General features: G+C 39.5%; 1 protein-coding gene across 18 annotated transcripts in view; it reads right to left on the reverse strand.

Annotated features, from left to right (window-relative positions):
* Positions 1–24,655, reverse strand: part of myo18ab (myosin XVIIIAb) — a 168,488-nt gene that overhangs the window by 71,881 nt on the left and 71,952 nt on the right. For all 18 annotated transcript variants that reach the window (XM_039791360.1, XM_039791353.1, XM_039791346.1 and 15 more), the window contains 10 exons: positions 23,620–23,790; positions 22,657–22,747; positions 19,721–19,913; positions 18,778–18,864; positions 12,954–13,095; positions 12,659–12,818; positions 11,659–11,845; positions 11,071–11,278; positions 9,237–9,346; positions 1,335–1,400 (listed from right to left, as the gene is read on the reverse strand). In XM_039791360.1, the coding sequence (XP_039647294.1) occupies positions 1,335–1,400; positions 9,237–9,346; positions 11,071–11,278; positions 11,659–11,845; positions 12,659–12,818; positions 12,954–13,095; positions 18,778–18,864; positions 19,721–19,913; positions 22,657–22,747; positions 23,620–23,790 (1,415 nt within the window). The remainder of the gene's footprint in view (positions 1–1,334; positions 1,401–9,236; positions 9,347–11,070; positions 11,279–11,658; positions 11,846–12,658; positions 12,819–12,953; positions 13,096–18,777; positions 18,865–19,720; positions 19,914–22,656; positions 22,748–23,619; positions 23,791–24,655) is intronic.

Genomic DNA, 24,655 nt, shown 5'->3' on the forward strand with positions numbered 1-24,655 from the left:
AACTCCCTGCGATATCTGCCAAGAAACTTCTCTAATTGACAGCTCAAGGCGCTCACTGTTCTTTATTCCACAGACATCCAAAGATCTAATTAACAAAACCATCAGCCTGTCTTTTTCCTTGTGATTAGCTAGGTTTTTTTTTTTATCTCAAAGAGTTGGAGTCAGGCAGTATTTGACTGCTGCTTAGCAAAGGTCACAGATACAGACAGCAACAGCGATCAGCTCCTCCCCATAAAACGAAAAGATTCAAAACAAAAACACACCAGGACTAGTGAAGGTGAGAATGGAAGCGTGAAGACTCGTCACTGCACGGGAATAAAACAAGAACTGACTTCTCCATGGCCACCACACCTCATGCTAGAAAGGTAGGTGGATAGAATGGAAAAACACATTCTAATTGTGCGTTTAATTGAGAGTGTCACCACGTGAAAAGAGACGTCGGGACTTGGAGCCAACACTCCTTGATGGCAACAACAAAGATGCAACTGCCAAAACTGTCTGGATAGGACAAGCTGCCCACCACAGCTTTTCCCTGATTTGATGAGACGTGGTGTATTTTAAGTCAGTTTTTAGGGCTACCTGCAACGAACAGACAACTGCCTACAAGTAATAACGTGTGGATGCTCATTCCTATAAAGAGTTAATTGAAGGTTAGGAATCTGCTAGCTCATGTTTAATTAGCTCTGGCAGATACTGGTCCGCCTCCCATTCAGACAGATTTCAAGCCGGCCAATCACAACCGTTTATGACTGACAACTTGTGGAGCCTTCGTACGTCACGCGCAAAATACATAATGACGTCATTTTTGGGCTCGCCAGGGACACTACAGCGAGCATAAACTTAGCTTAGTAAAGACGAGCGCTGTTAACACATTTTGCAACAACCAACATGGCTGATTATGGTGTGGAACTTACTGCTTTAAATATTTATATCTATTTTATATAAATACTGTGCAGGAAGTGTTGAGTTTCACTGACAGTATCTTAACACAGAACGTAAAGGCAACAAAGTAGATACAATTGGTATGCCATGAATTAGAATTGTGGAGGAAGTGTCGAGTTTGCAATAGCAGCAAACAGCATCAACAGAAAATGAACAGCACAGCAGTACAGAAAACAGAGAGATATCTAAGGAAAATATGATAAAAAACATATTTATAATAACAAGGCCTTTCTCTAATACACGCCTGCATCAAATAAAGGCTTCTCTCTGCAGTTAGTAAAGGTTAATGAAGGCCCTGGCCATCATTGGAGAAGTTACAGCATTATAGTAACAGTCCTTACATGAATAATAAGTAGAAAAGTGTGCATGTGCATGTGTGTGACTTCACTCACCCTGCTCAGCCCCATGTGGTAGCTGCTCTTCTCCAGATCCAAGGACTCCAGCAACTCCTCCACCGCCTGGAACCCAGAACAAACAGTCAGCAGACAGATAAAGACAAACCAGCGAGCCTTGCCTCTGAGAGAACACATGACCTGGTTGCCCAAAGGATGCTAGCTTGGTGTTATAGCAACAAACACCAGTTAACACAAACACACACACACCTCCCCGCCCCCGAGCTGCCTCCAGGGACAAAACAAGTGAGAAAGAGAAGCTTCTCAGGTCAATTTTCTGTCAGGTTTCATCCATCGTGTCAACCCAACCTTTAGAAGACAAATGGCAGACTGTTTGGCTGTCATGGCTCAACTCTTAGGGGCTGATGCTGAAGGATTAAGAATCTCACTTTCTGATTAATATTTGTTAAAACTGTCCTTTAACAAAAAAAGGAAAAAAAAGACTAATCCTGACTTTCCACAAGCCCTCTTGATGCTGCAATAGATTAAGTGTTGAATCTGTCTATTCTCATAGCGTAAGGCTTAAAATGTAAAGTTTTTCCTGGGGGTGGTGCTACAGGAAAGGCTAAGGAACACTTACATTACAGTGTCCAAGGGGAAAGGATTTGTGCTCTGGGAGGCATGAATGTGCTCAGTACATTTTATGGTATTCTTATGATATTAATGTGTACAAGTGAAAACGTTGCAGTGTTTCCTCTATGTTGATTTGACCGTGGCGGCCCCCCAAGGCAACATTTCTGCCCCCCACGGTATCGGAAATTGGGCTGCATTGTTAGAGGGCATGTCGGAGAATAGCGCGGACACGTGCTTCACACCGCGAGCGGGCACGCACGTCACTCGGCAGAAAAAGGGAGAAAAGAAAAAGAGACGCTGTCCGGATGATAAGCCAGTTGAGATTGGGTGTCTACGTCCTTAAGAACTGTAAGTCGTATAACTTATGTTGTCAGTTCATTGTTAGCTGGATTGCACGTGGCTGCTGATTCGATATAATAGCGATTGCTCAACGCCCTTTCTCACGTTTGTATTTTAGGTGCATTATTTACATGCTGAAGTAGTTACACTGCATTAAGATAAAGTAATTAATAGTGGGTTTATTTTTATTTGCTACAGAATGCTTAGTCTATATGTCAAGATCAAAGTTGTAACTAAAACAATGCAGTTCAATCACAACTGAAAATATGCCTCGTTGTGTGTGTGAATAGAGTAATTCTAAAGGAATCCTAAAGGAAACACTGCGTTGTCCTGATGGAGCCACTAAAGAAAGGCCAGGCAGTCACAAACATCATTAAGAGGGTTGTTTTTTTTTTTACTGTCTCTTTTACTGTGAGTCCCCCTGTTACACTTGTTGAGATATCTCGCTCTGATTCAATGTTTCGGTCAGATTGACAGACACTGACATCCTTAAGGCCGTTTTACAGTTGTGCGGAGGCTCCACGCAGAGCTCTCGCCGTAGCCTACGTAAGTGGCCTGGTGTTGTGCACTGGTGTGAGCCGGCTTGTGTATGTGTGGGGAGTGTGTTAGAGCGAGGGAGAAGTGAGAGAGTGACGGCGATTAGCTTCAGAGCGAGTAGCGACTCTAGAGTCAGTGAGAGAAAGTTTCTCCCCTGTGTTTTCTGACCAAGGTGGGGAATATGTAGCAGGAGAAGTTAACCCTCTCCTTGATTTCATGTTGTTTATGGAGAAGGACAACCAGGAAATGAGCCGGGGGGAAATGTAACGCTACTGGCGATTATCAGCCATAATGTCTAAACCATCTGAGGTAGACTGACCAGGAGCTACGTGGTTGTGAAATGGAAGTTTCTGCTCCTGTAAAAGCTAGAAGTCTGTATGAAATCAACCTTGTTTTAAGAAAAACATGTTTTATCTGCGATCTTATTGAGAAAAAATACAGTACCCACATTCCTAAGCGTAACAGCAATGTCTCTGATTGGGCCAACCATCTATGTTACCCGCGAAACCGTGAACAGCTGGAGCAATCTTCTGCTATTGAAGTCTTTGATAGTTTCTTTACACAGTTTAATATCTGTGTAAATCAAATGTTTTATGCGCACTATTCATCTCGTAGCTGGTTGGCTTAGTTCCAGACTTAAAACTCTTCATTAGAGCTGTTGAAATTAATCAAATAATAGATGCATCGAATCGTGGGCGATGCTGCATCGATAATCGGCTGGGCCATAATCGATTATTTCTGTTTACAATTTAATGTAGGCCTAACAACCTTTCTGTTTACATATTCTGTTATGTTTTGCACATTCAGGAGGTGCCATGTGCTCAGTGCTGTAGTTTTATGTATCCAATTTATTTAGTATTAGAGCACTGCAGAATGCACTGTTTGGTTTTTGAAGCTTGAAAAGCTATGAATTAAATATGCTACATGGCTTTAATACTAAAAATGTATTTGACGCATCGTGATGCATCGAGATATCGAATCGAATTGCTGACCTGATAACCGTAATCTCTACTTCATATAAGCAATTTTCGAAATATCAATGAAACAACTGAATGGCGAAAAACACTTCCGGAACCAGAGCCGTTAAAACAGTGGGCGGTCACTGTTGAGCTCTATGCTGGCGACAGCTGTCACTTGCTGCCATAGCAACTCCAAACATCTTGGGCTGTAGCTGCCTCAAAGCAGAGAAATTGGCCTGTAATCTTGTGCCCAACAAGCCCGCTGACTAAATAACCTCCTTTTTGCCAACCATCACCACCCCCCACCTTTTTTTTCCGGAAGACTACATATTACTGAACTAATGTAATAAATGAATAAACAAATATTTCAAAAATTTGACAGAAAGAAAGAAGTATATTGGTAATCGCAATTATTACTGAGACAATAATTGTATAGCAAAATTTGGAACTGTTACAGCTCTAACGCCAGCGTTTGCCTCCTGACGGGATCTTATCAGTCATGACGTGCCCTTCCCTGATTCGTTACGCTCCTATCACATGACCCTTTCTTGAAAAAAAAGAAGAAAAAAAAAAAAAGCAAGCTACAACACCCTGGACTGACTATCGGTGAGTATTTCAACATGGACATACAGCCGTTTCTGACTTTGTAGTCATGTGCTACTTTCAGTAACAGCTTCACCTTTATGGCTATCCAAACTAAGAAATCTCTCGTCCTATCCTCCGTTGTCTTTTCTGCAACCAAGCTACTACCACCGACTGGGTGGCGATATTATGAATCCCACTATGGCCATGCCAAGCCCCGCCCTTCAATAGCATTCACACACTACAATTGTCCATGCTTACATGTACAGGTCCTATCCCCTGACCAATCCCCTAACCCCAACCAATCGAGCTGCTTCGTAGGGCGGGTCTTGGCATGGCCATAGTGGGATTCGTAATTTTGCGACCGGGTGGAGTATACATGCTGGTTCCTGTTTACACTGGCACGGGCATGCCCAGTATACGCGAATGGTCATGTGATATGTGTTAGTAAGGACGAAGATTAGTTCTGCTACTGGAGCTAGGTGTAGCCTAAGACAGTATTCCTCAAAGAGTGGTCCGTGGACCACTGGGGGTCCACAAGGGACTCCTGGTGGTCCACGAGTAGATTTGGTAAAATATCATGTTTTTAATTTTAAATTAAAAACAGCGTTTCTCAAACTGTCTGCCAGCGACTCCAAAGCCAAATATTGAAGACCATAGATGTGTTGTTTTCTAAATTAAATAAATTTGTTTGTAAATTAAAAAATTATCATTGGAATTGGCCGTTTTTTCTGTGTTGTCGGACTTCAGCAATGAAGCCGACTGCTTTGCGATAATGCCTCCAATTTACGCCACAAATGATCAGTGTGATATTGGAAGGAAATACGGAGGAATACGTTTACAATTACTGTCCCCTGACAAGATGGATCAATGGCTTTTTGGGGATATTGGGGGATATTGTTGGCAAATGCTTTTTTTAATTAGGTAAGTGGTCCTTGGTCGGAAAAACGTTTGAGAAACACTGGCCTAAGAGACCATCTTACACAGCAAGAAGACCACTAAAACTCTCCACTGAAAAACAGCATAATAAAACTATGGAACTTTACATGTCAGGTTCCACAGAGGACCGGACGCCAACAGGAATGATGTATGAAGTGGTGGATTTCCCCTGTGTTGTTTGCATGGTTGGTGTGAAAAGCTCTTGGCAGGTACACCATCTGGCTACTAAAACTATGGCTGCATCACTCTGTATTAAGAGGAACTGACAGAACTGGGCTGTCGGCGGCAGAAAGACAGGGATTTTTGTTTGGCAAAATTTCTACAACGGGCTCAGCAAACCAATATTCTCTTCTCGTCACTTTCTCTGAAAACCAATTCTTTCATATTATTCCTCCAATTATACGCCCTTCACTGTCTCAGACGGCCTCCTTTCATCCATCTTCCTCGCTTTCTTTCTTCCCCTCTGTTGGTTCCCGACTCCCCAGAGAACTGGGTACCATTAGTTCTTTCTGAGTGGGCTATCCTCTCTAAGCTCATCTCCAAGGAATCTTTACTTTGCTGCCAGTGTGTTGTGGAAAAGAGAGGGGAGCTTGATTTCACTCATCTGTTTAATTAATCCAGTTAAATCTTCTCTGTTGACAGCAGCTAGTCATGTCAATATTCTTTTTGTATTCCACATTTAACTCAAAAACACACAAACAGGCAGGCACACTCAGATTTTTAGTTTCCTAAATAACCTGAAAAAACATTATTTACCTCTTCAAGACAAGACATTTTTGCACATCAGGTACAGAAGGCCTTAATGTAGAGATGTTTTCCTCCAGCAGCCATACCTCCCACTCACACAGGCAATCACACCTTTGTGCAAAGCTACTATATACTGCCTGAACGGAATGTAGAGAAGACATTAATCAAATGCTCAGGGATGTTCCTAAACTGTTCTGCCTCCAATACAAAAGAAATGGAAAGATAATGAGACAAGAAAAAAAGAAAAAAAAGAAAGTGGAACGAGACAAGGGAATGGGAGGGGAGAGGGAGAGAGAGGAGGAAAGAAAGAGCTCTTCCCACTACCGGTAATTAATCAGTACAGTAGCCGTATGCTGCCAGCCTGTGCAATCATAATTAATTACACACAAGAGCGCTCTTGGAGCAGGAAGAGGACAGCGCAGAGAGGAGAGGAGGAATAAAGAGATTCTGTTCACACCGGAAGATTAGAATGTAGAGGGTAGGGAGAGAGAAATACTGAATCTCCAGACTTCATACTTTCAACATTCTAACAGTTTTGACATCATCAGGGTAAGTTTTATTATTGTAGGACCAGATCCTCCAGAGCCACAGAAGACGTAGTATAGAAGTATAAGCCATGATGAGTAAGCGTTTTCATGAACAATAACTTCATAATTATAATTGATGCTTCTTGATGATCCTTTGGGACATTCATACAAAAAAAAATCAATCTTTTAAACATACCAGGGTGGATTTATTATCAATTACAGCGGACAATACAACTCTGTGTCACAACTAAAGCTCATTGTTTTCTAAAAACTGTTTCTTTTAAGGAGCATGAGGGCTGAAACAGATTTTGAATTGGATTTATGTCCTCGTAAATTGGTAGTTTTTTCTGTGACAAGATACTATAAACCGCAGTTCATGAGAACAAGGTCTTCTTGTCATTAACACTAGGGATGAATGATTAATCACCAAGGACGCTGGGTAATGTAGGCTTGAACCTACCCAAACATTTCTTCCTAAAAGATATGTGGACAGACTGATTATTGTATTGTGTACACAACTAGGCTTAAATTAAAGAATACAAATGCCTGTGTCTTCCGTGTTTTGCCTGCATTAGCCTACCGTTTGCGTCACTATGACCACCTTCACCGCTCGTTTACATTTTGTGAACGCCCCTCTAGCTGTGGCGGATAATTTCTGCCGAATAATGAATGTCCCTTAACTCTCGGGAAACAAGGAAATGCTACTACTACTGAGTCGAATAAAACATTACTCTAAACCTAAAAATAATAGACTTGAGATGATTTATCATCATTGATGAACATGACAAAGATGGTTATGTAGTTTTTAAATTAAAGACATGACTTCTGAACACCATCCTCTTCGTGACCTGCTTCCACTGACTAGAGCCATAAATACTAACCAGCTTCTGCGGAACAGAGACCATCTTACAGACATTCAGTGCCGAACCAACCAACTGAAGACAGCAACACTGGCCACGGCAGTGAGATTGTACAACTCAGCAGTAAATGCAGTGTGATCATAAATATACATGTGCGTACAGTGCTCAGCATAAGTGAATACACCCATGCTAAAGTTGACTAAAAAGAGGAATAAATATAATAATAATGTATCGTAAATAAATAAATGTTCTTCCTTAAAATACAGGGGGCATAAGTAAGTACAGCCCTATGGTAAATTCCCATAGAGGTAGGCAGATTTTTATTTTTAAAAGGCCAGTTATTTCATGGATACAGGATCCTATGCATCCTGATAAAGTTCCCTTGGCCTTTGGAATTAAAATAGCCCCCCCACATCATCACATACCCTTCACCATACCTAGAGATTGGCATGGGGTACTTTCCATAAGATCATCTCTCAATGCAAATCAAACCAGCTATTAGGCTAACTGAAATAAAACCATTTTTAATTGAGGCATTAAGATCAATTTCCAAAAGATTATTTTTTTATTCCTCTTTTTAGTCAACTTTAGCATGGGTGTATTCACTTATACTAAGCACTGTATATGTCATTTATTTACAAACTTATATTTTTTTATCTTTTATTTTTTATCTATATGGAGCTGGACTTCTTATGTTTTAAACTAATGTAAATTTTGATTTTATTCAGTTATTTGACAGTGAGCATGACTTTCAATAATCTAAACTAAATAGTATACTTTGCCTTAAAAATCATTACATTCCCTTGAGGATGCAGAACTCAGCACAACACCTGCATGTTTGGGGATTTGGAATTATTTGATCTCTAGCAAGCCAGTCAGTCAATTCAGCTCATGTTCACAAAAAGGATATTTGGACATTATTCAAAAGGAAAAGAGAAAGTCAGAAACCCAGATACAGCCAGTAGCGCCATCAACACTGGAGCAACACTGGAGCAACACTGGAGCAACAGTTTAAGGGTAGTGGATGTCAACCACCCGTTACAGTAAGGAGAGATAAGGGAGCGGAAGGGGAATGTTGACGTCAACTTCAGCACCCGGCTAACTATAACAGCTATATCGGAACTCACACAACAGATGTGTGACCGCGCATCAGTCCATTTATCTTATTTTCATATTTTAAGCGCAATCCATGGCAAAAGCCTGGCCTACATGAAAGAGTAGTTTGTATGTTGACTGTATCCAATGTTGTGTTGCACTATATAATGATGTAATGCTTGTGTATGGTGAATAATACAGAAGGAACTTTGGGAAGAAGAAAAAAAAACAAAATCACATGAATCGCTATCACAATAACGGTCAAAAAATACTAGAATATTTTCTCAAATCTTTCAGCCCTATTAACACAGTTTAGAATACTGTATCTTTCTTCAATCAGAACAGAATGAACATATTGGGTTAAAAAAAACTGGAACTGGGATATTAGTCCAATAGATTATGAGTCGGTAGAGTAACAAAGTATCAATCATTTTTTGAAACAGCTGAACATTCATTTGTCTGTTGCTAAAGATGACATGGCATGTTACATGGCATGTTACATGGCAGGTTTTTCGGCTGAGGCTGAGGGACAGACTAGCACTTTGTTGGTTTTAGTCTTTTCATTAGATTTGTTGACAACTAGAAAATTTGAAATAAAAGCCTTATCCTTTCACATCCATGACATAAAAGATAACAATCCAAATCATACCTGTGTGTATTTTTAACCTCTTTTTTTCCATCATATCAACAGTCACTATCCAGCCACACACAACAGCACTTCAAAACATCAGGCCAAACACTCACCCTCTTCTCATCTGTGACAATGTAGTGGCGGCCATGCTTCTTGGTCAGATGTGGTGCCAGGACATCAAAGCGCCTGCGGAACTCAGAAAACACCATGTGGTCTGGGTATCCTGGAGCCAGGAACGGAGCAGAACAGAGAGGAGAGCACAAAAACACCCAACACCAAGGTTAGAGGAGCGTCTGCAGCAAGTGGAGAGCCAATAACGTGTCAACGGTCAACTTTTATTTTCAGGAGAAATACAGCCAAAAAAACACTTCAACAGATTTAAGAGCATTAAAAAAAGTGGTGAAGGTTTGAAAGGTGGAAATGTTAGGGGTTCTCAAGCTTTTAGAGCGGCACAAACAGTAATAATGCCTATGGGAAGAGAGGTTCACATTGGGAAAAAAGGGCTAAAAGATATAAAAGGATACACTTTTGAATGAAGACATACAGTGACCGCAATGGGTCAGGTTATCGGAACCCTTTCAGATACTCTATCTATGGAAGTTTAATTCATCACTGGATTCAAATGATTTGGGCAAGAAAAGAAGGGAAGTATAGAGTTCATATTTTATTGACAACATCAGAAAGACAGATGAGTCATGGAAGAGCATGAGAGCAGGTTAAGCTTGAGGAACTTTGGACCGTTCTAAACTATAACTTCTGTATCAGGCAGTATAGCTCAGATCACATTTTAATTATCTCCATGAGAATATACCAATGTGTTATGGACTTTTCCCTAACCCCTATTAACTTAGGCAACTTACTTTTACATCGCATCACTAACATAGAGGGGTACTCCAGTGGAGGGTTAGGAAAATTGTGAAAATCAAAGCAGCAGAGGTCCAAATATCCTGACTTTTAGTACCAATTAAGTCAGTAAACTTTATTTCTATAGCACCTTTCATAACCATAACAACATGATTCACAGGTGTACACACAATACAGTACCTCGAAATATACAACAAGAATTTCATATGGAATGGTCAAACATAAAATAATTTAACTAAACAGATAAGAACATAAGAAAAACATACATTTGAGTCATAGGTGGAACTTGTGGGATCTTAATGCAGGATAAGGAGTTGAAAGATCAGACAATGTTATCTGGTCAGGACTAGGGAGATATGTTCTCAGTGTTTAGTGTTAATCAGAAGCCTTGCTCCTGCATTCTGCACCAACTGTAGATGGGCAACTGCAGCATCATTCAGGCAAGTAAATGATTTGTAAACAGCATGACTGAACAAGACTCATAATCTGCTGACTGTAGTTAGGGGTAAGCAAAACAACTTAAGTTTGAGGGTGCATGTTTTAGCTGGCATCAGTCCAAGATGTGGAGTAATACTTCAGCTTTTCAGAATTCAATTATAGAAAGACAAAGTGCATCCAGTTTTTGATGGCAGAGGGTTAGAGCGTAACAATGTGTGTAATGTGTGTGAAATGACCTATAATATGGTCAAGGGGCAGTGGATTCTAATAGAATAAAATCGGGCCAAGTAAAGAGCCTTGTGGGACCCCACTTGTCATAGGAGTCACAGAATAAATTAAGTTACCAACAGCTACTGTGAACACTCAATCAATTCAAAGCAGTTCCATTTCGGCCCGCCCACACCCCTAGTATTACTCAAGCTAGATTCACCAGATCCTACATTTGCCCTCCTACAACCAATAACATGTTTTCATTAGATCTTACTGCCTGCAAAGGTTCAAATCTTTCAAATTGTATGCCATAAGTTTGTACCACAGGTCCCATTTTAGATAACCCTGATGGAATCACTACAGAATCATTATTTTCTTCTATTATTTAGATTAAAGAGAAAATAAATGCCAAGGCTTCCACAAGTACTTTATTACCTTGCCTGTAGATGCGCAGTGCATCCAGCAGCTTGGATCCTCGGAGCTGAGCTCTCAGGAGGCCAACGTCCAAAGTCATGAGGCCCGAGTCGGGGCTTTCTCCATGCGTCACACGGGGCTCACCTCCACCACTCACTGCCTCTGCTTTGGGCAGCAGGCAGTGAACGAAGTGAACCCTGGAACGACGCACCATGTCAATCAGAGCGTCCTAAAAACAGAAATTAGATATGAGTAGTTTAATCTAACATTGTGGCAGTCTGTGCGGACTGCACTGATACCCAAAACTAAAATCCTTAAACCTCCTCCCAGATGAATGTTGAGGTATTAAAACCCAATTGTGAATAGGGTTGAGTTTTAACATTAACAGTGGGGTTAAGCAACCTGGGGATGGTGGATTTATTGGATGATGTACCACAACCAGAGACTCTACATTTATTGCATGAATAGATGGATATAAGAATCCAGGTCATTTTAGGTGCACAGTACATTACTTCAGCAATGACAGAAGCCCAGTTTGCAATTAATACCGAAAAAGCAGACTTTATTAGGAATGAAGTACAAGTTTTAATCAGCGTCTCCTCAACTTACCACTTGGAGTTTGACCTGGATACACAGGCTCTTCTTCTTGACCGCAGCCACGCCTGTGGTGAAGGTTTTCCTCATGCTGGTGGCTCGTCGCAGGGCAAGCTGGGAGCTGCCCTCCAGACCAGCGATGGAGCCCGACAACACTGTGGCCCCGCTGGCCCGGCCCATAAACAGCCCACTGATGTTCTTCCTGTTGTGGCAGAAGGATGAATTGCATTTCTATGCATGCACATTACTTACAGGACGTGTTTCTTTCTCACCGCAGCTATTAATACTACAATATACAGGGAACTAATCAGACTGCTTTAGTGGCATATTCTGCTGTTGGTGGGATGCCCCCTGCATCATTTGGCTCACACTGTAGCCTGCTACTCTTAAACCTCTCATTCATTATGGATACTGGAGGTCTGAACTTGATTATAATTAGTTGCTAATACAGTTTCATTAGTTGCTTTTTAATATTTGCTATATTAACATTTTTAAGTAATAACCTATGGAATTTTGTGGTTTGAATGATGAATACTGAATTATAGTATAGTAATGATTCCATTCACCGTCATTGTATTAAGGTGGAAGCAGAAATCTTAGAGACATATCTCAAAACCTGTAAAAGTAAAACCAAAACTATCTGCATGTATAGATACCACTAGAGGTAAGTCAAAGATGTTTTATTGCAATGTGGGTGAACTGCTCCTTTAATGATTTAGTGCTATAACTTTTTAAATTCCACAAGCAATTGTATTACTTGAGCTGGTCAGTTTGTATTATTCTCCTTATATTTTGCTATTCTCTAATAAAGATTGATATTACAGGGCTTCAATGTCTGTAAGGGTTTTCCCAGGAAAGTCATCTGGTGTTATCCTTTCAGTTACGGTTAATTTAACAGCAGCACAGTTTTGGGAGCACTGTTGGACACATGCATGTGCAGCATATGAACAGCCCAGCACTGATTACTTATTGCCACAGTCTATAATAACTGGATGTTGCATGTGTGTGATTGTACTTCTGGGAGTCCTGCAGCAGTGTGGCAGCGTTCTGGGCAGCAGGGTTGTGCTTGGCATGGCTCAGCCAGCCCTGAGCGTTGTACTCCACCCAGTCTGTCCCGTGGCTGTGACCCAACAGGAAGAGGTGGGGCTTCTCTCCTCGCAGCAGCAGACTGGCTTCTGCAACACATGGGAAACATTTCCATGGGTCTCTGTGATGATCACGAGGATGAGCAGTGCGGTCTGCTGTTCCTGCAGCCTCGAGGAAACCTTCTGTGGATTGCTTTAGCCGGCGGTGACAGGTTGAGTGCTCACCTTTGTTTTCTCCCTGCACAGAGCCGTAGTAGCTGAAGAGTCTCTCCAGCATGGTTTCCTCTGAACCTCCAGGCTGAACGGCCTCCTCCTCCATCAGCCACAGAAGGCCTCGAGCCTCATCCGTCCTGGCCAGAGTGCGCACCTGTGATGGGTACCAACACTCAGAAATGTCCCCTACTTTTTCTTTCACAATCACTTCTCTGTGACCGCGATGGAAACGATCAAGGCAAGATGTGTATAGAAATCATCGTTCATCACCTAAGATAACGCGATAATGAGCAGGTAAACAGTAAATGTAACATTGTATTATACATTTTAAAGAAATAGTTTTATTAAAAAAGCAAGAACAAAGCTAAAAGCAAACACTACGAGTCAACATAATATTTAATTCTATTTTCGCCTTTCATTATGGTCACATTAGACTCTGACCAATCATAGCTTGACAACTTTCTTGTGTACAGAGATGATGTGTAAGGTGGCAGAGACTGACAGCACCAACAACATCTGAATAAACCAGGAGAGTTCTAATGTCCACCCAAAAGCCTTGACAGTGCGTCATCGGTCAGTCACTTAACAAATACTTTACTTCCAGAAGCCTGGACGTGTGAAATAACTCCTCCCTCTTTACTAGGGTTAGCCCTAACCCTAAAGGCCCAGACACACTGACCAGACAGCTGACCCTCAGCAGAAAAGGCAGTTGGACTGATCATTCTCCCCGAGTTGGTCAAAAAAGTGCCTCGGAACACACCAAAGCGATACGTCTCCATAGCAGCGCTAATCTGTATTGTCGCCCAAAAATGAAAACCGGCAGCTGATTGGACAAACGCGTCACGTGGGTCTGGTTTCTCCGGAAATTCAAAGACAGACTGTCATGGCGGCTTGTTCAGAATACAATCTCATATTTTACTAAAATACACTTTAGAAGTTCTTGGTTTTGCCAAATTCATTCGGATGCCCTGGTGCCAATGGATGAAAATATGCCAGGTTAATATTCTTTCCAATTACTTTCTATTTTTTGGATATCTTTGCCCTTTCCTTTCTTGAGTCAAAGATGTTCCCTTGAGAACACTCGCGATTCTGTTTGCCATCTAAAAGCATGTAAACAAGTTACCTCACTCAATCATTTCATTTGATTCTATGTCGGCAAATATAACCAACTGTAGCCAGGGATTCTAACCGCCTCGCTCTACTAACTTCTAACGTTGTGAGACACACAAGTCACCAAATCAGAGCTGAGTGAGCTGGCAAACTGTGTGGACAGCTGACACACTCAACAGGCTCGCAGTAATTGGCTACCGCTGGAATCTCTGCAACTTGCAGCCATTAACAGTGACTGGGACGAGATTTCAACAATTCTTTCTTTACCGACTGATGTCATTGTATTTCACAAGCAGCTATAGTAACTAGAACGAAATTAAGATTCTGCAATAACACCCTCTTATAAACCATGCTGCAGTTTCTTTTTTTCCCCTATTCTATTTTCAATTAATGCTTCCAAATTAGCTCCTGCTTTCTACAGTAGCAGTGTTAATAAAGCAAAGGGTGCCACATTTCCCCCATTTTATTTCTGTTTGATGCTGAATTACTCAACCTGTATATTCTTCACTGTACAAAGATTAAAAGGTATATTTATGTATATATATGTATGTATATTATATTCAGTCTGGTTCTTTACTTGGGTCTGTTTGGGTGGACCACATTCTGGAGCAGGTCTAATTATCTTCAGGTAGATTTCAGAGCGGGTCCACGGGTTTGGGTTTTTTGAACCATGTAGACAAGTAATGAGTCAATTGTCAGCCAACACATTTCTTCTTCAAAGGCTATAATCAGGACTGTGATTATTTTGCAGCTTTAAAATGTGCTTTAACAAATGTGTGCCCCTGGTCCTGGAGTGGATTTAAATGCACCACTCTAACAAGGCATTTATATGTGATATACACATATTAATGATCTAGGTCAGAGATACCCAACAGGGGGTCTGTGACCCCTAGGGGGTCCTCAGAGATAGTGCAGGGTGGCTGCCAAATTATGTTAAAAAATAAGTTTTTATAAGTTTCCTTTTTCAAAAATGTAAATGTCTGAAAATATACAATAATATGAATCCAGCATATTATAGCAAATTTGTAAAAAACAACATTTAACTTAGACATTGAAGATAAGCTTACTCTAGGTAAATTAGTCAAGATTAAGGGTCCACTGTGCCTTCCACATATATGTATAACATTAAAACACAATTTATAAATAATACATTAACATCCATTCATATTCAACCATACAGCCCAGTTTAACATGCAACGTAATTTTATACAATATATAAAATAATAGTAGTAGTAGTAGTAGTAGGGGGTTTTCGCCCGTTTTCCAACGCGATGCTGTGACACGCGTCACCTACGTTGGTAACTACTCTTTCAGCGAAGGGGTCCTTGGCCTACAAAACGTTGAAGACCCCTGATCTAGGTATTGCTATCTCATTTTAAAGAAATGACATGTTTTTCTCCTGAATTCCAAAAAACACCAACTGTTTTTAACTGCTGGCTTCAACATGATCTAACTTTCCAAGGCTATATTCTGCTGTTAGAGAAGGTGTTTTGCATCAATGTATCCCGCTTTATAATTTTTTTTGTAGATAATAAAACTTAGATGAATGGCTACACCACGTGTATTGTATCCTGAATGCTTTATCCGAAAAATGGTCTAAAAATGTAACATAATAAAATGCAATAAACTCACTACCAAAGTAGCAAACTTTGATAAACATGCTTTGGATGCTTGGAAATGGGCCTTCAGTGAGCCCTTACTCACTAACACAGCCCAATAATCAGCTGATTAATGCAATGAAAAGTGTTTTTTTCGCCAGTCTAAATGTTTGAAATAGAGTGGCTGGCACCTATTCTGCTGTTGGGATTCTTAAATGTGTGTGCTTGGCAGATATCAGCCTCTCTAAATAAGGAGGTGGTACCCTTGCAAATAGACACCCTTTGACAAAAAAAAGAATGTCAACTGACTCTTAAGGCATTTCAAAATCAAAGAGGAGATGCTGTATTGTGCTGCTGAAACCTAATTAGCAGTGAGGTGCCGAGTCCTTTGCAGAGATAAACAGGCTTGCTGTTTTTTAACCAGAAGTCACAAGCCACACATTTATCTTTGCTGCCTGTGTTTTTCTACAGTGTTTTTGCATTTCTATGGGTCTTCTGGTTGTCCTATTTGTATAAATCCTTTGCCAACAAATCCTCCAAGCTAAAACTAAATTTGTTTCTTGTTGCCTTTAAAAAAGGACCCATTTGAGCCTTCTTCTGACCTGTCTGCCTTTATCAGCAGGAAAACATCATTTGTAAATGGCTTCCAAAACCTTTTGAATGTGATCCACATAGGTTTTAATCACAATATCTACTCGGTTGGGTTTAGAGCAGAGATATTCAACAGTGGGTCCATGACCCCTAGGGGTCCTCAGAGTTAGTGCAGAAGGGGCCGCCAAATGATGTTAAAAAATAACTTTTTGAAAGTTTTTTTTTTTTTCAAAAATTAAAATGTCTGAAAATATACAATAATATTAATCCACCATATTATAGCAAATATAAATAGGCCTATTTGTAAAAAAAAAAAAACATTTAACTTACACTTTGAAGATAAGCTTACTCTAGGTAAAGTAGTCACTATGGTAGCCATACAGTTAAGATTATGATTCACTGTGCCTTACACATGTAAGTTTAACATTAAAACATGATGCATAAATGATATATTAATATCCTTCATTTTCATACATCTGACCCAGTTTAACATGCAACGTAATTTTATACAATATATGTAGTAGGGGGTCCCTACTCCATCTCTCTTTCAGCTAAGGGATCCTTGGCCTACAAAACATTTAAGAGCCCTGGTTTAGAGAACCTAAAGCCTCCCTTCCCACTGGCCAAAAACCCACTAACATCTGGTTTTGTCTGCAGTGGGAAAGGTTACAATCGGCATTCATTCCCAGGACAAATGACTCTGCAGTAGGCACGGGTATTAATTGCTCAGATCACCAGTAATGGAAAAATGACACCTGGGGGGACACGCTAATTTTAGCCGCTTTTCCAACGCGATGCTGTGACGCGCGTCGCCTCCGTTGGTAACTTCTCTCATCTCGGCCACAAATTTTGTCTAGTAGCACTCGGATATCGTTCCAAATTAAAGTAGTTACCGAGTTGAAAGAGAGACTGAATAAGTAACAGATTTAATAAAGAAGTAAATACCGTAACATTGTCGCTGGCCTCCATGCTGCTTTCTACAGTTCACTAACCCTGTTTTCAAGCACTTGTGTCACACCAGAAAAAACAGAAAGGCATACTCATCTACTGGCAATGGTAAAGAAGGCTATCGCCTAATTTTAGCGGGTTTACCTGTGTTAAAAAACTGCATATTCAAGCATATATACATATGGTGGATATGGGTATAATTAGCACTGACCACAAAGTACAGCCGAGGCTGATGGGAATGCCATTAGTCTTGCAGATTGTTGGTCACCAAGGTTTTGGCCAAACTGAAAGTGTGACTGATTAAATGTCTGACCCAAATTCCACAGCAATACATCCAATAGTTGTAAGGGTTTTTAATAGTGTAGATTGACTTCTGCGAATCATGAATATGTGCGCTAATCCATCCATACAAGGTGGTGCTGTAGGAAAGGTCAGGGGAACCTCAAAGTCAGTAGGTTTCATCCTCTTGGCACCATGAATATCTGCACCAAATATCTATTCAATCCATCCAATAGTTGATGAGATATTTCAGACCAAAGTGGTGGACCAACTGGCCAACCGAACGACATGGCCATCCATAAAGCCATGCTACTAGCACGGCTTAAAACTAACCAAACCCTAAATTATATGACAATTTTTTTTACAATCAGCTTCAATATAGTCTTGCATTGCCAGACCTTCCTCCACAGCGCTGCAGAGGAAGGTCTGGCTAGTCCACACAGCATTGATGGGATGGGTGAAAAACATGGTCTGGTTTATTAGTATTTCTTTAAACCAATCACAATCATCTTGGGCGGTGCTAAGCGCTGGACGGAGCCACAGTGCCGCTGCAAAATAGCCTCGGGAAGGAACTTGTTTTGGTGGAAAATGTGTACGTTCAAAGGTTGTTTTAGTCGTGCAACAGAAAACTCAGTTTAAAATTACAACACAAAGAACAGGGAAGGTAACGGACATCCGGCCGAAAAGAGTGACGTCCGGTGGAATTTCCGGCAGCACCGGAGCAATCCCGGAAGTGGAACGTCATCAATACAAACTAGCTTCAATACAAATCTATTCCCAGGCATTTTGAAACACTTGGTGATGCCACTTGCTCAAGCCAATACACATCAATGCTGAAAGTTTTCTGCCAAGGCCAGTTGCCACACATATTTGTACCACTAATAACTGAATGGGCTTTGTAGTAAGTAACTGATGAGTAGAGCGAGAGGGACCCTTTCAAGCCAAAAAGAGGGAAACAAATCACAAACTTGATTTCAATAAATATTGCTGATGTAGGAAAAATTCCAAAAAGAAATGGAGCAAAATAGAAAAAATGAGCCACAATCAAGAGGAGGCAAACTAATTGAATGGAATGATGTAAATGATCATTGCCTGCTTTTGTCTCTGTTTAACGGGAAAGATTTAATTTGACAAAATGTCACGAGTAGTAAGCCACAAACACCTAGCAGATGAACAGCAGAATAATTATTTTTTTGTGGAGCTCATCACTTGTTTTCATGACAGGTTTCAGATAGGAACAGAACACAAATACATCACATGCACAGAGATGCCTGAAACAGAGACAGTGTTGTGATGTTTCTTGTGCTTACCAGAGCTTGGGTTGAGGCTTGGTCAATAGCTGCTACAGACAGTGAGGTACTGGACTCTATGTCATCTAAAGCAAGCTCTATGTTTTCCTAGATGCAGGAGGGGATAAAGGCTTAGGTTAGTAACCTAGAGGAGATTTACCAGCAGAAGATGAGATCATCAATATATCACAACCGAAGCTATTCAATACTGTAGATTGGGTTGTGTGAGTGTACATTTGTATTAGCGCATAATCAGCAAAAGTCTTCTATAACATATATTATTGGATTTTGCAGAGCACTATAATTCAGTTAATTTGACTTGGATGGGTCTTTCTAAGCTACCTCTGGTGGTATCTATCCATGCACATAACTGAGATTTTAGCTTCCACCCAAAACAATGGAGGTGAATGGATTCCAGGATAATCCTAAAACTTTGATGTGAACATTTTTCATTGGAACTAAAAGTGCATAAGAAAACCTTTGAACACGGTCGTCTTCTGTTGATTATCCAGAGTTTCCAATTTTTTTTCCCTAATGCCGTTGACCAATACATTTCCATTGGCCTTCACTGTATTTGGGGTGGAGGCGAGCATCTCAAAACCCAAACTATCGTGTTGCCCTGGTAGCTCACCTGGTAGAGCGTGCGCCCCATGTACCACAGCTGCAACGGCCCAGGGTTCGATTCCAACCTGCAGCCTGTCTTATACCTCTCTCTCCCCCCTTTCCTGTCTACAGCTGTCTTATCGATTAAATGCCAAAAAAATTATCTTTTAATAAAAACAAAAAATACCCGAAACTATCAGCAGTAGATAGGACTAGTGGTGAGCAAGTAAATAAAATGAAAATATATAATTTTGTTGTAACATGAACGAACCAACCATTTAGGACAGAAAAAAAGCTAATGTGCTAATATGTGTGTGCTCTGTCCATGCATGCCAGTGCTTAGTGTTGTGCTCAGCAGCACCTCCTTGTATCGGTCCAGCTCCTGGACGAAGGTGCGTTCATGGAACAGGGTCTGCAGCCTCTCCTGGGTGTAGTTGTGGCAGAGCTCTTCAAACGTGGCTCCCCGCTGCTGCTGAGCCAGCCGGGGGTTCTGGAAACCCGGAGTGTCCACGATCAGCAGGGAGCACAGAGAGTGCTGGCTGGACTTCAGAGCCCTGAGGGACACAAAAAGATCATGTGATGGCACGGGTGCTGGAAAGCGGGATTATGCTTATGCATACTATATATACTATATATATTAATAATATAATATATAATTATATATATTTTGTTTTTTTTTTGTTTTTATTTTTTTTTTGTTTTTATTTTTTTTTTTGATTTATTTGTTTGTTTTATGAGATAAGTATGTTTGAATGTTATAATAATAATATGTATGTATATATATGTAATAATATATATATATATATATTATTTTATAATTATAAATAAAAACAATTATATTTATTTGTTTTTTTTTGATTTGTTTTTATTTTGGAGTAATATAAGTTTATATAGATCTGTTGTGTTGTGGGTTGGTAATATTTGGTTATATGTATTTTTTTTGGTTTTAATATTATATATGATAATAATACATATTATACACATATATATATATACACATACACATATATATACATATATATACACATAATATATATACACAACATATATATATATATATAATATATATATATACAATATTAATACACTATTTTTTTTTTTTTTTTTTGTTTTTTTTGTTTTCTTTTTGTTTGTCTGTGTCTTTGTCTTTCTTATCTCACTCCCACACACATAATATTATTATATGTCTAGTCTATATACTCTCATATGTGTGACATATATATATATATACACATAATGAATGTGTATATATATATGTAACTCTATGTTATTATATATTATATATATATAGATATATATATCAGCATACATATACATATATATATATATATATATATATATATATACATATATATAGGTATTTTGTATCATATTATAGAGAGTGTGATATCAGTAATAATATAATAATAAATATATAATAATATAATAAATATTGTATATATGTGTATATATATATATAATAATAATTATAATAATATGTTATATAATGTATGCATATGACTATATAAATAATAATACAATATATATTAATAATAATATATATATATATATATATATTAATATAGTTGTAGAGGCATAGTTATAGCAGTAAGAATAGAATAAACAAAAAGAGTATGAAGTGAATAAAGAGAGGTATATAATATATATAAACACATACATACATATAATACACAATATATATATATTAATAATATATAATACATATATATACACACATAATATACATATATATAATAATAATACTATATAATATGCAGCAATACATATCTTAAAAATATAAATCACATATAATAATACATATAAATACATCACATAATATATCATTATATAATAAATAATAAAAGCAAAACAAATAATATTATACATAAAAAATATATATATATATACATATATATATATATACACATATACATATATATACACATATATATATATATATATATATATATATATATATATATATATATATATTTATGTCTGGTCTAACAATTATACTGTGGTTGTCAGAACAGCTCACACTAAGTTCAGCTAAGCAGCTTGTCACTAAAATGAGAATAGCTGGTCCAACTTAAAAGGTCAGACCACTTTAAGTTAGTGAGCCTAGACGCTTTAGCTTATCGCTAACTACGGGGCTATCCCCCTTTAATCAGCAGGTGGGTCTCAAGTATCAATTCACCGACCAAAAGCCTAAACTGTACACACACTGCAATGCTACGTTCACACCTATAAAGTTAATGCTTAATATTCACCGCTGTCTCTCTCTCTCTCTCTCTCTCTACTGCTCTCTGGCTTACATTATACACACTGAGTTATTCCTCAGTTTGCTACTTATTGTATAGCCTAACACATTTTACTTTAAAGTGCTCATATTATGCTCATTTTCAGGTTCATAATTGTATTTAGAGGTTGTACCAGAAAAGGTTTATGTGGTTTGATTTTCAAAAAACACCATATTTTGTACTGCACATTGCTGCAGCTCCTCTTTTCACCCTGTGTGTTGAGCTCTCTCTTTTAGCTACAGAGTGAGGCATCTCACTTCTTCATCATCTTTGTTGGGAGTCGCCCATGCGCAGCAAGTATTGCTAGCTAGTCAGTTGCAGAGTATGAGGGCGTGCCACGCTAGCAGCTAGGCGAGCATTATAACGTGTGTTACAAAGTGACGCACGTTCGTCACAGAAGTAAAGGCTGGACTACAATAGAGCTGTTTGGAGCAGTTTGTTAACCGTGTTTTCTCTGGAAGATGGTAAGTCCCTTTGGGGTGGACTTTGGGCTTTTTCACTTTGTAAACCTATAACGTGCACAAAAAAGATATATAACACAATAAAGGAAAGGGGAAAAGCCCAAAAAGCATAATATGAGCACTTTAAAAAAAACATTCTCAGATGCCTAGACCCAGCGGGCCCCCGGCGGCTTTACATAAAATCTGATAGCAGTGTTGATTGTCCAGGAGCTTATTGATATTTTGGTCCTGACCAGTGCGGAACCGGTACCAGTTTAGCACCGGTTCTTGATAACCAATCCCTTAACGGCATTGAAGAAGTTTAGAGGGAAAGAACGGAGGGTTGAGGAAAAATGGAGGAAGAAGAAAAAAAAAAAGACTTCACAGTGGTACGAAAGTAGGTATGAATCTGCATCCCATGTCAATGTTTGTAGAGAAAGAGACTTTGAGTCAGAAGCTGTTTGTAATAAACAGACATATATGGCAACGACATCATTAACGCTTTTGAAGAAGGACTCCCAATAGGATCAAAATAATAAAAGTAATATATTTGGGGGCACCATTTTGCCAGGTCTTACCTGTTAATTAGGGAGATGACGAGAGTGAAGAGCTCTGAGTACAGTCCGGATGCCATGGCCTCCAAACACTCCAGAGCTGTGACCTTAGAGCCTGAGAGACAACAGATCTGAGTCAGGATGAACAACGTCACTTCTAATCAACCCCCAGTCTACACCTGATGTTGCTCAGGGCCAGCACATGTGTTTAAGGGTTACATTTTTACTTTTTCTTAGCAAAAAATATCAAATCAAAACTCAACTATTTTGGGTCCAGACCATAATGTGTTTAGTACAGAGAATGGCCTATTATCAAAAGCTGGCATCAAAAGTTTGGTCACATTCTTAGTAGTTTTCTTTTTCTTTTTTCCCAGATTTAAATCCTAATTTTAGACTAGATCTTATCAGGACAAGAGCTTCCCATATCCAGTCTTCATCAATGGTGCAGAACTATTATCTCAGTTAAAATGCACTTATCTAAACTGTTCATCATACCAGGGGTAGGGCAACCACAACCGACCACATCAGATTTTCAGTGAAAAGCCAACATGTCAGTGTGCACATAGTCTGGCATTGCCAGACCTTCCTCCACAGCGCTGCGGAGGAGGGTCTGGCTAGTCCACACAGCACTCCGGGATGGGAGAAAAACGTGCTCTGGTTTATTTGCATACTTTAAACCGATCGCCACCATTCGGCGGTGCTAAGTGCCGGACGAAGGTACAGTGCCGCTGCAAAAGAGCCTTGGGAAGGAACTTGTTTTGGTGGAACATGGGCACATAGGGAGGTGAGCTCTGGAATTAAAATGGCTGTCGAGTGTGTGATGAGAATTTTACTCAAAAAGAAAGATAAATATAAATTGATTGTCCGTTCTAGCTCGGAGGGACACCCGGCCGAACCGGAACTATATCATAAACGAAACGTCGTCGATATAGACTAGTGTGCACATGATCTTACAAAGGAGATCCCAGACTCAGTTTGGGTTTTTACCTGAGCTGTCGCCTTGGCCGGCCTCGTCTGGCCCCCCTCTGAAGGAGGTGGAGTGCTGCAGTCCTTTGGCCTGGTGCTTAAAGATGGAGGAGGACAGCTCCTCTAAGGTACAGCCCAGCAGGTAGGCCGCCTTCTGGGCCCACTCATGACGGGCAAATTGCCTACGTCCCGCTAAAAGAGAAAAAGTTAAAATGTTTAAAATACAAAAAGATATGCAACACGGACCTGAGGAAGAATAATAAAGATAATAAAGATGAAAGCTATAGAAAGATAGAGAGGCTGGAGGATGAACAGGGTAAAAAGTAGGGGTGGGGGAACAAATTTGAAATTCGTACGCATCTTGATTTTTTGTGTGACAATTCTTTTCTACAGAATGGATACTGTTTTACCCATGAATGTCCTAAATATATTCTGTTTATACGGTACCGCTGACGCTGACTACGTCATATCTGTTTCCAGCAAAACAAAAGCGAAAGCAGAAAATCCATGTTTATCTTCTTGACTGACTGACTTGCGATGTGCATTCTTCTTTGAAAAGGTTTTTTAGAATTTTCATGATATATACTGTCTCTAGAAGTGTATTATTCAACTTTTGTTTTTGTTAAAAAAGGAAAAGAAAGTCGCAATACTTCTAGACTCGCAACAAATGAAAATCGCAACACAAATCGGCACCCAAGTATCAGGAAAAAAAATCTGATCGGGATGAAAGGATAACGTCCCAGCACTAGTAAAAAGGATGCTTAAATTGAGATACATCAGAAAGCTTTGGCTTTTTCTGTGCTATAGCTAATATGAACTGAAAACCCACTGTAAAAGTACAAATCAGCATCAACCATAGTCTTAGCCTTTAACCCTGATAGGCAATCCTCACAGCATGTGTGTATGTCCTAAAGAGATGTTTTCTGTCTGTTGCTGACAGGAGTGAAAGGTATTTTGTCTGGATACTGAAAAAACGACTGTGGGAGTTGTGTGAAAACTGACAGCTAATGTGTTGAGATTCCATCAAAAGAACATTTAGTTCTTTTTCTAACTGTTC

Source organism: Perca fluviatilis, chromosome 2, assembly GCF_010015445.1.
Source record: "Perca fluviatilis chromosome 2, GENO_Pfluv_1.0, whole genome shotgun sequence".
In the NCBI taxonomy this organism is placed as follows: domain Eukaryota; kingdom Metazoa; phylum Chordata; class Actinopteri; order Perciformes; family Percidae; genus Perca; species Perca fluviatilis.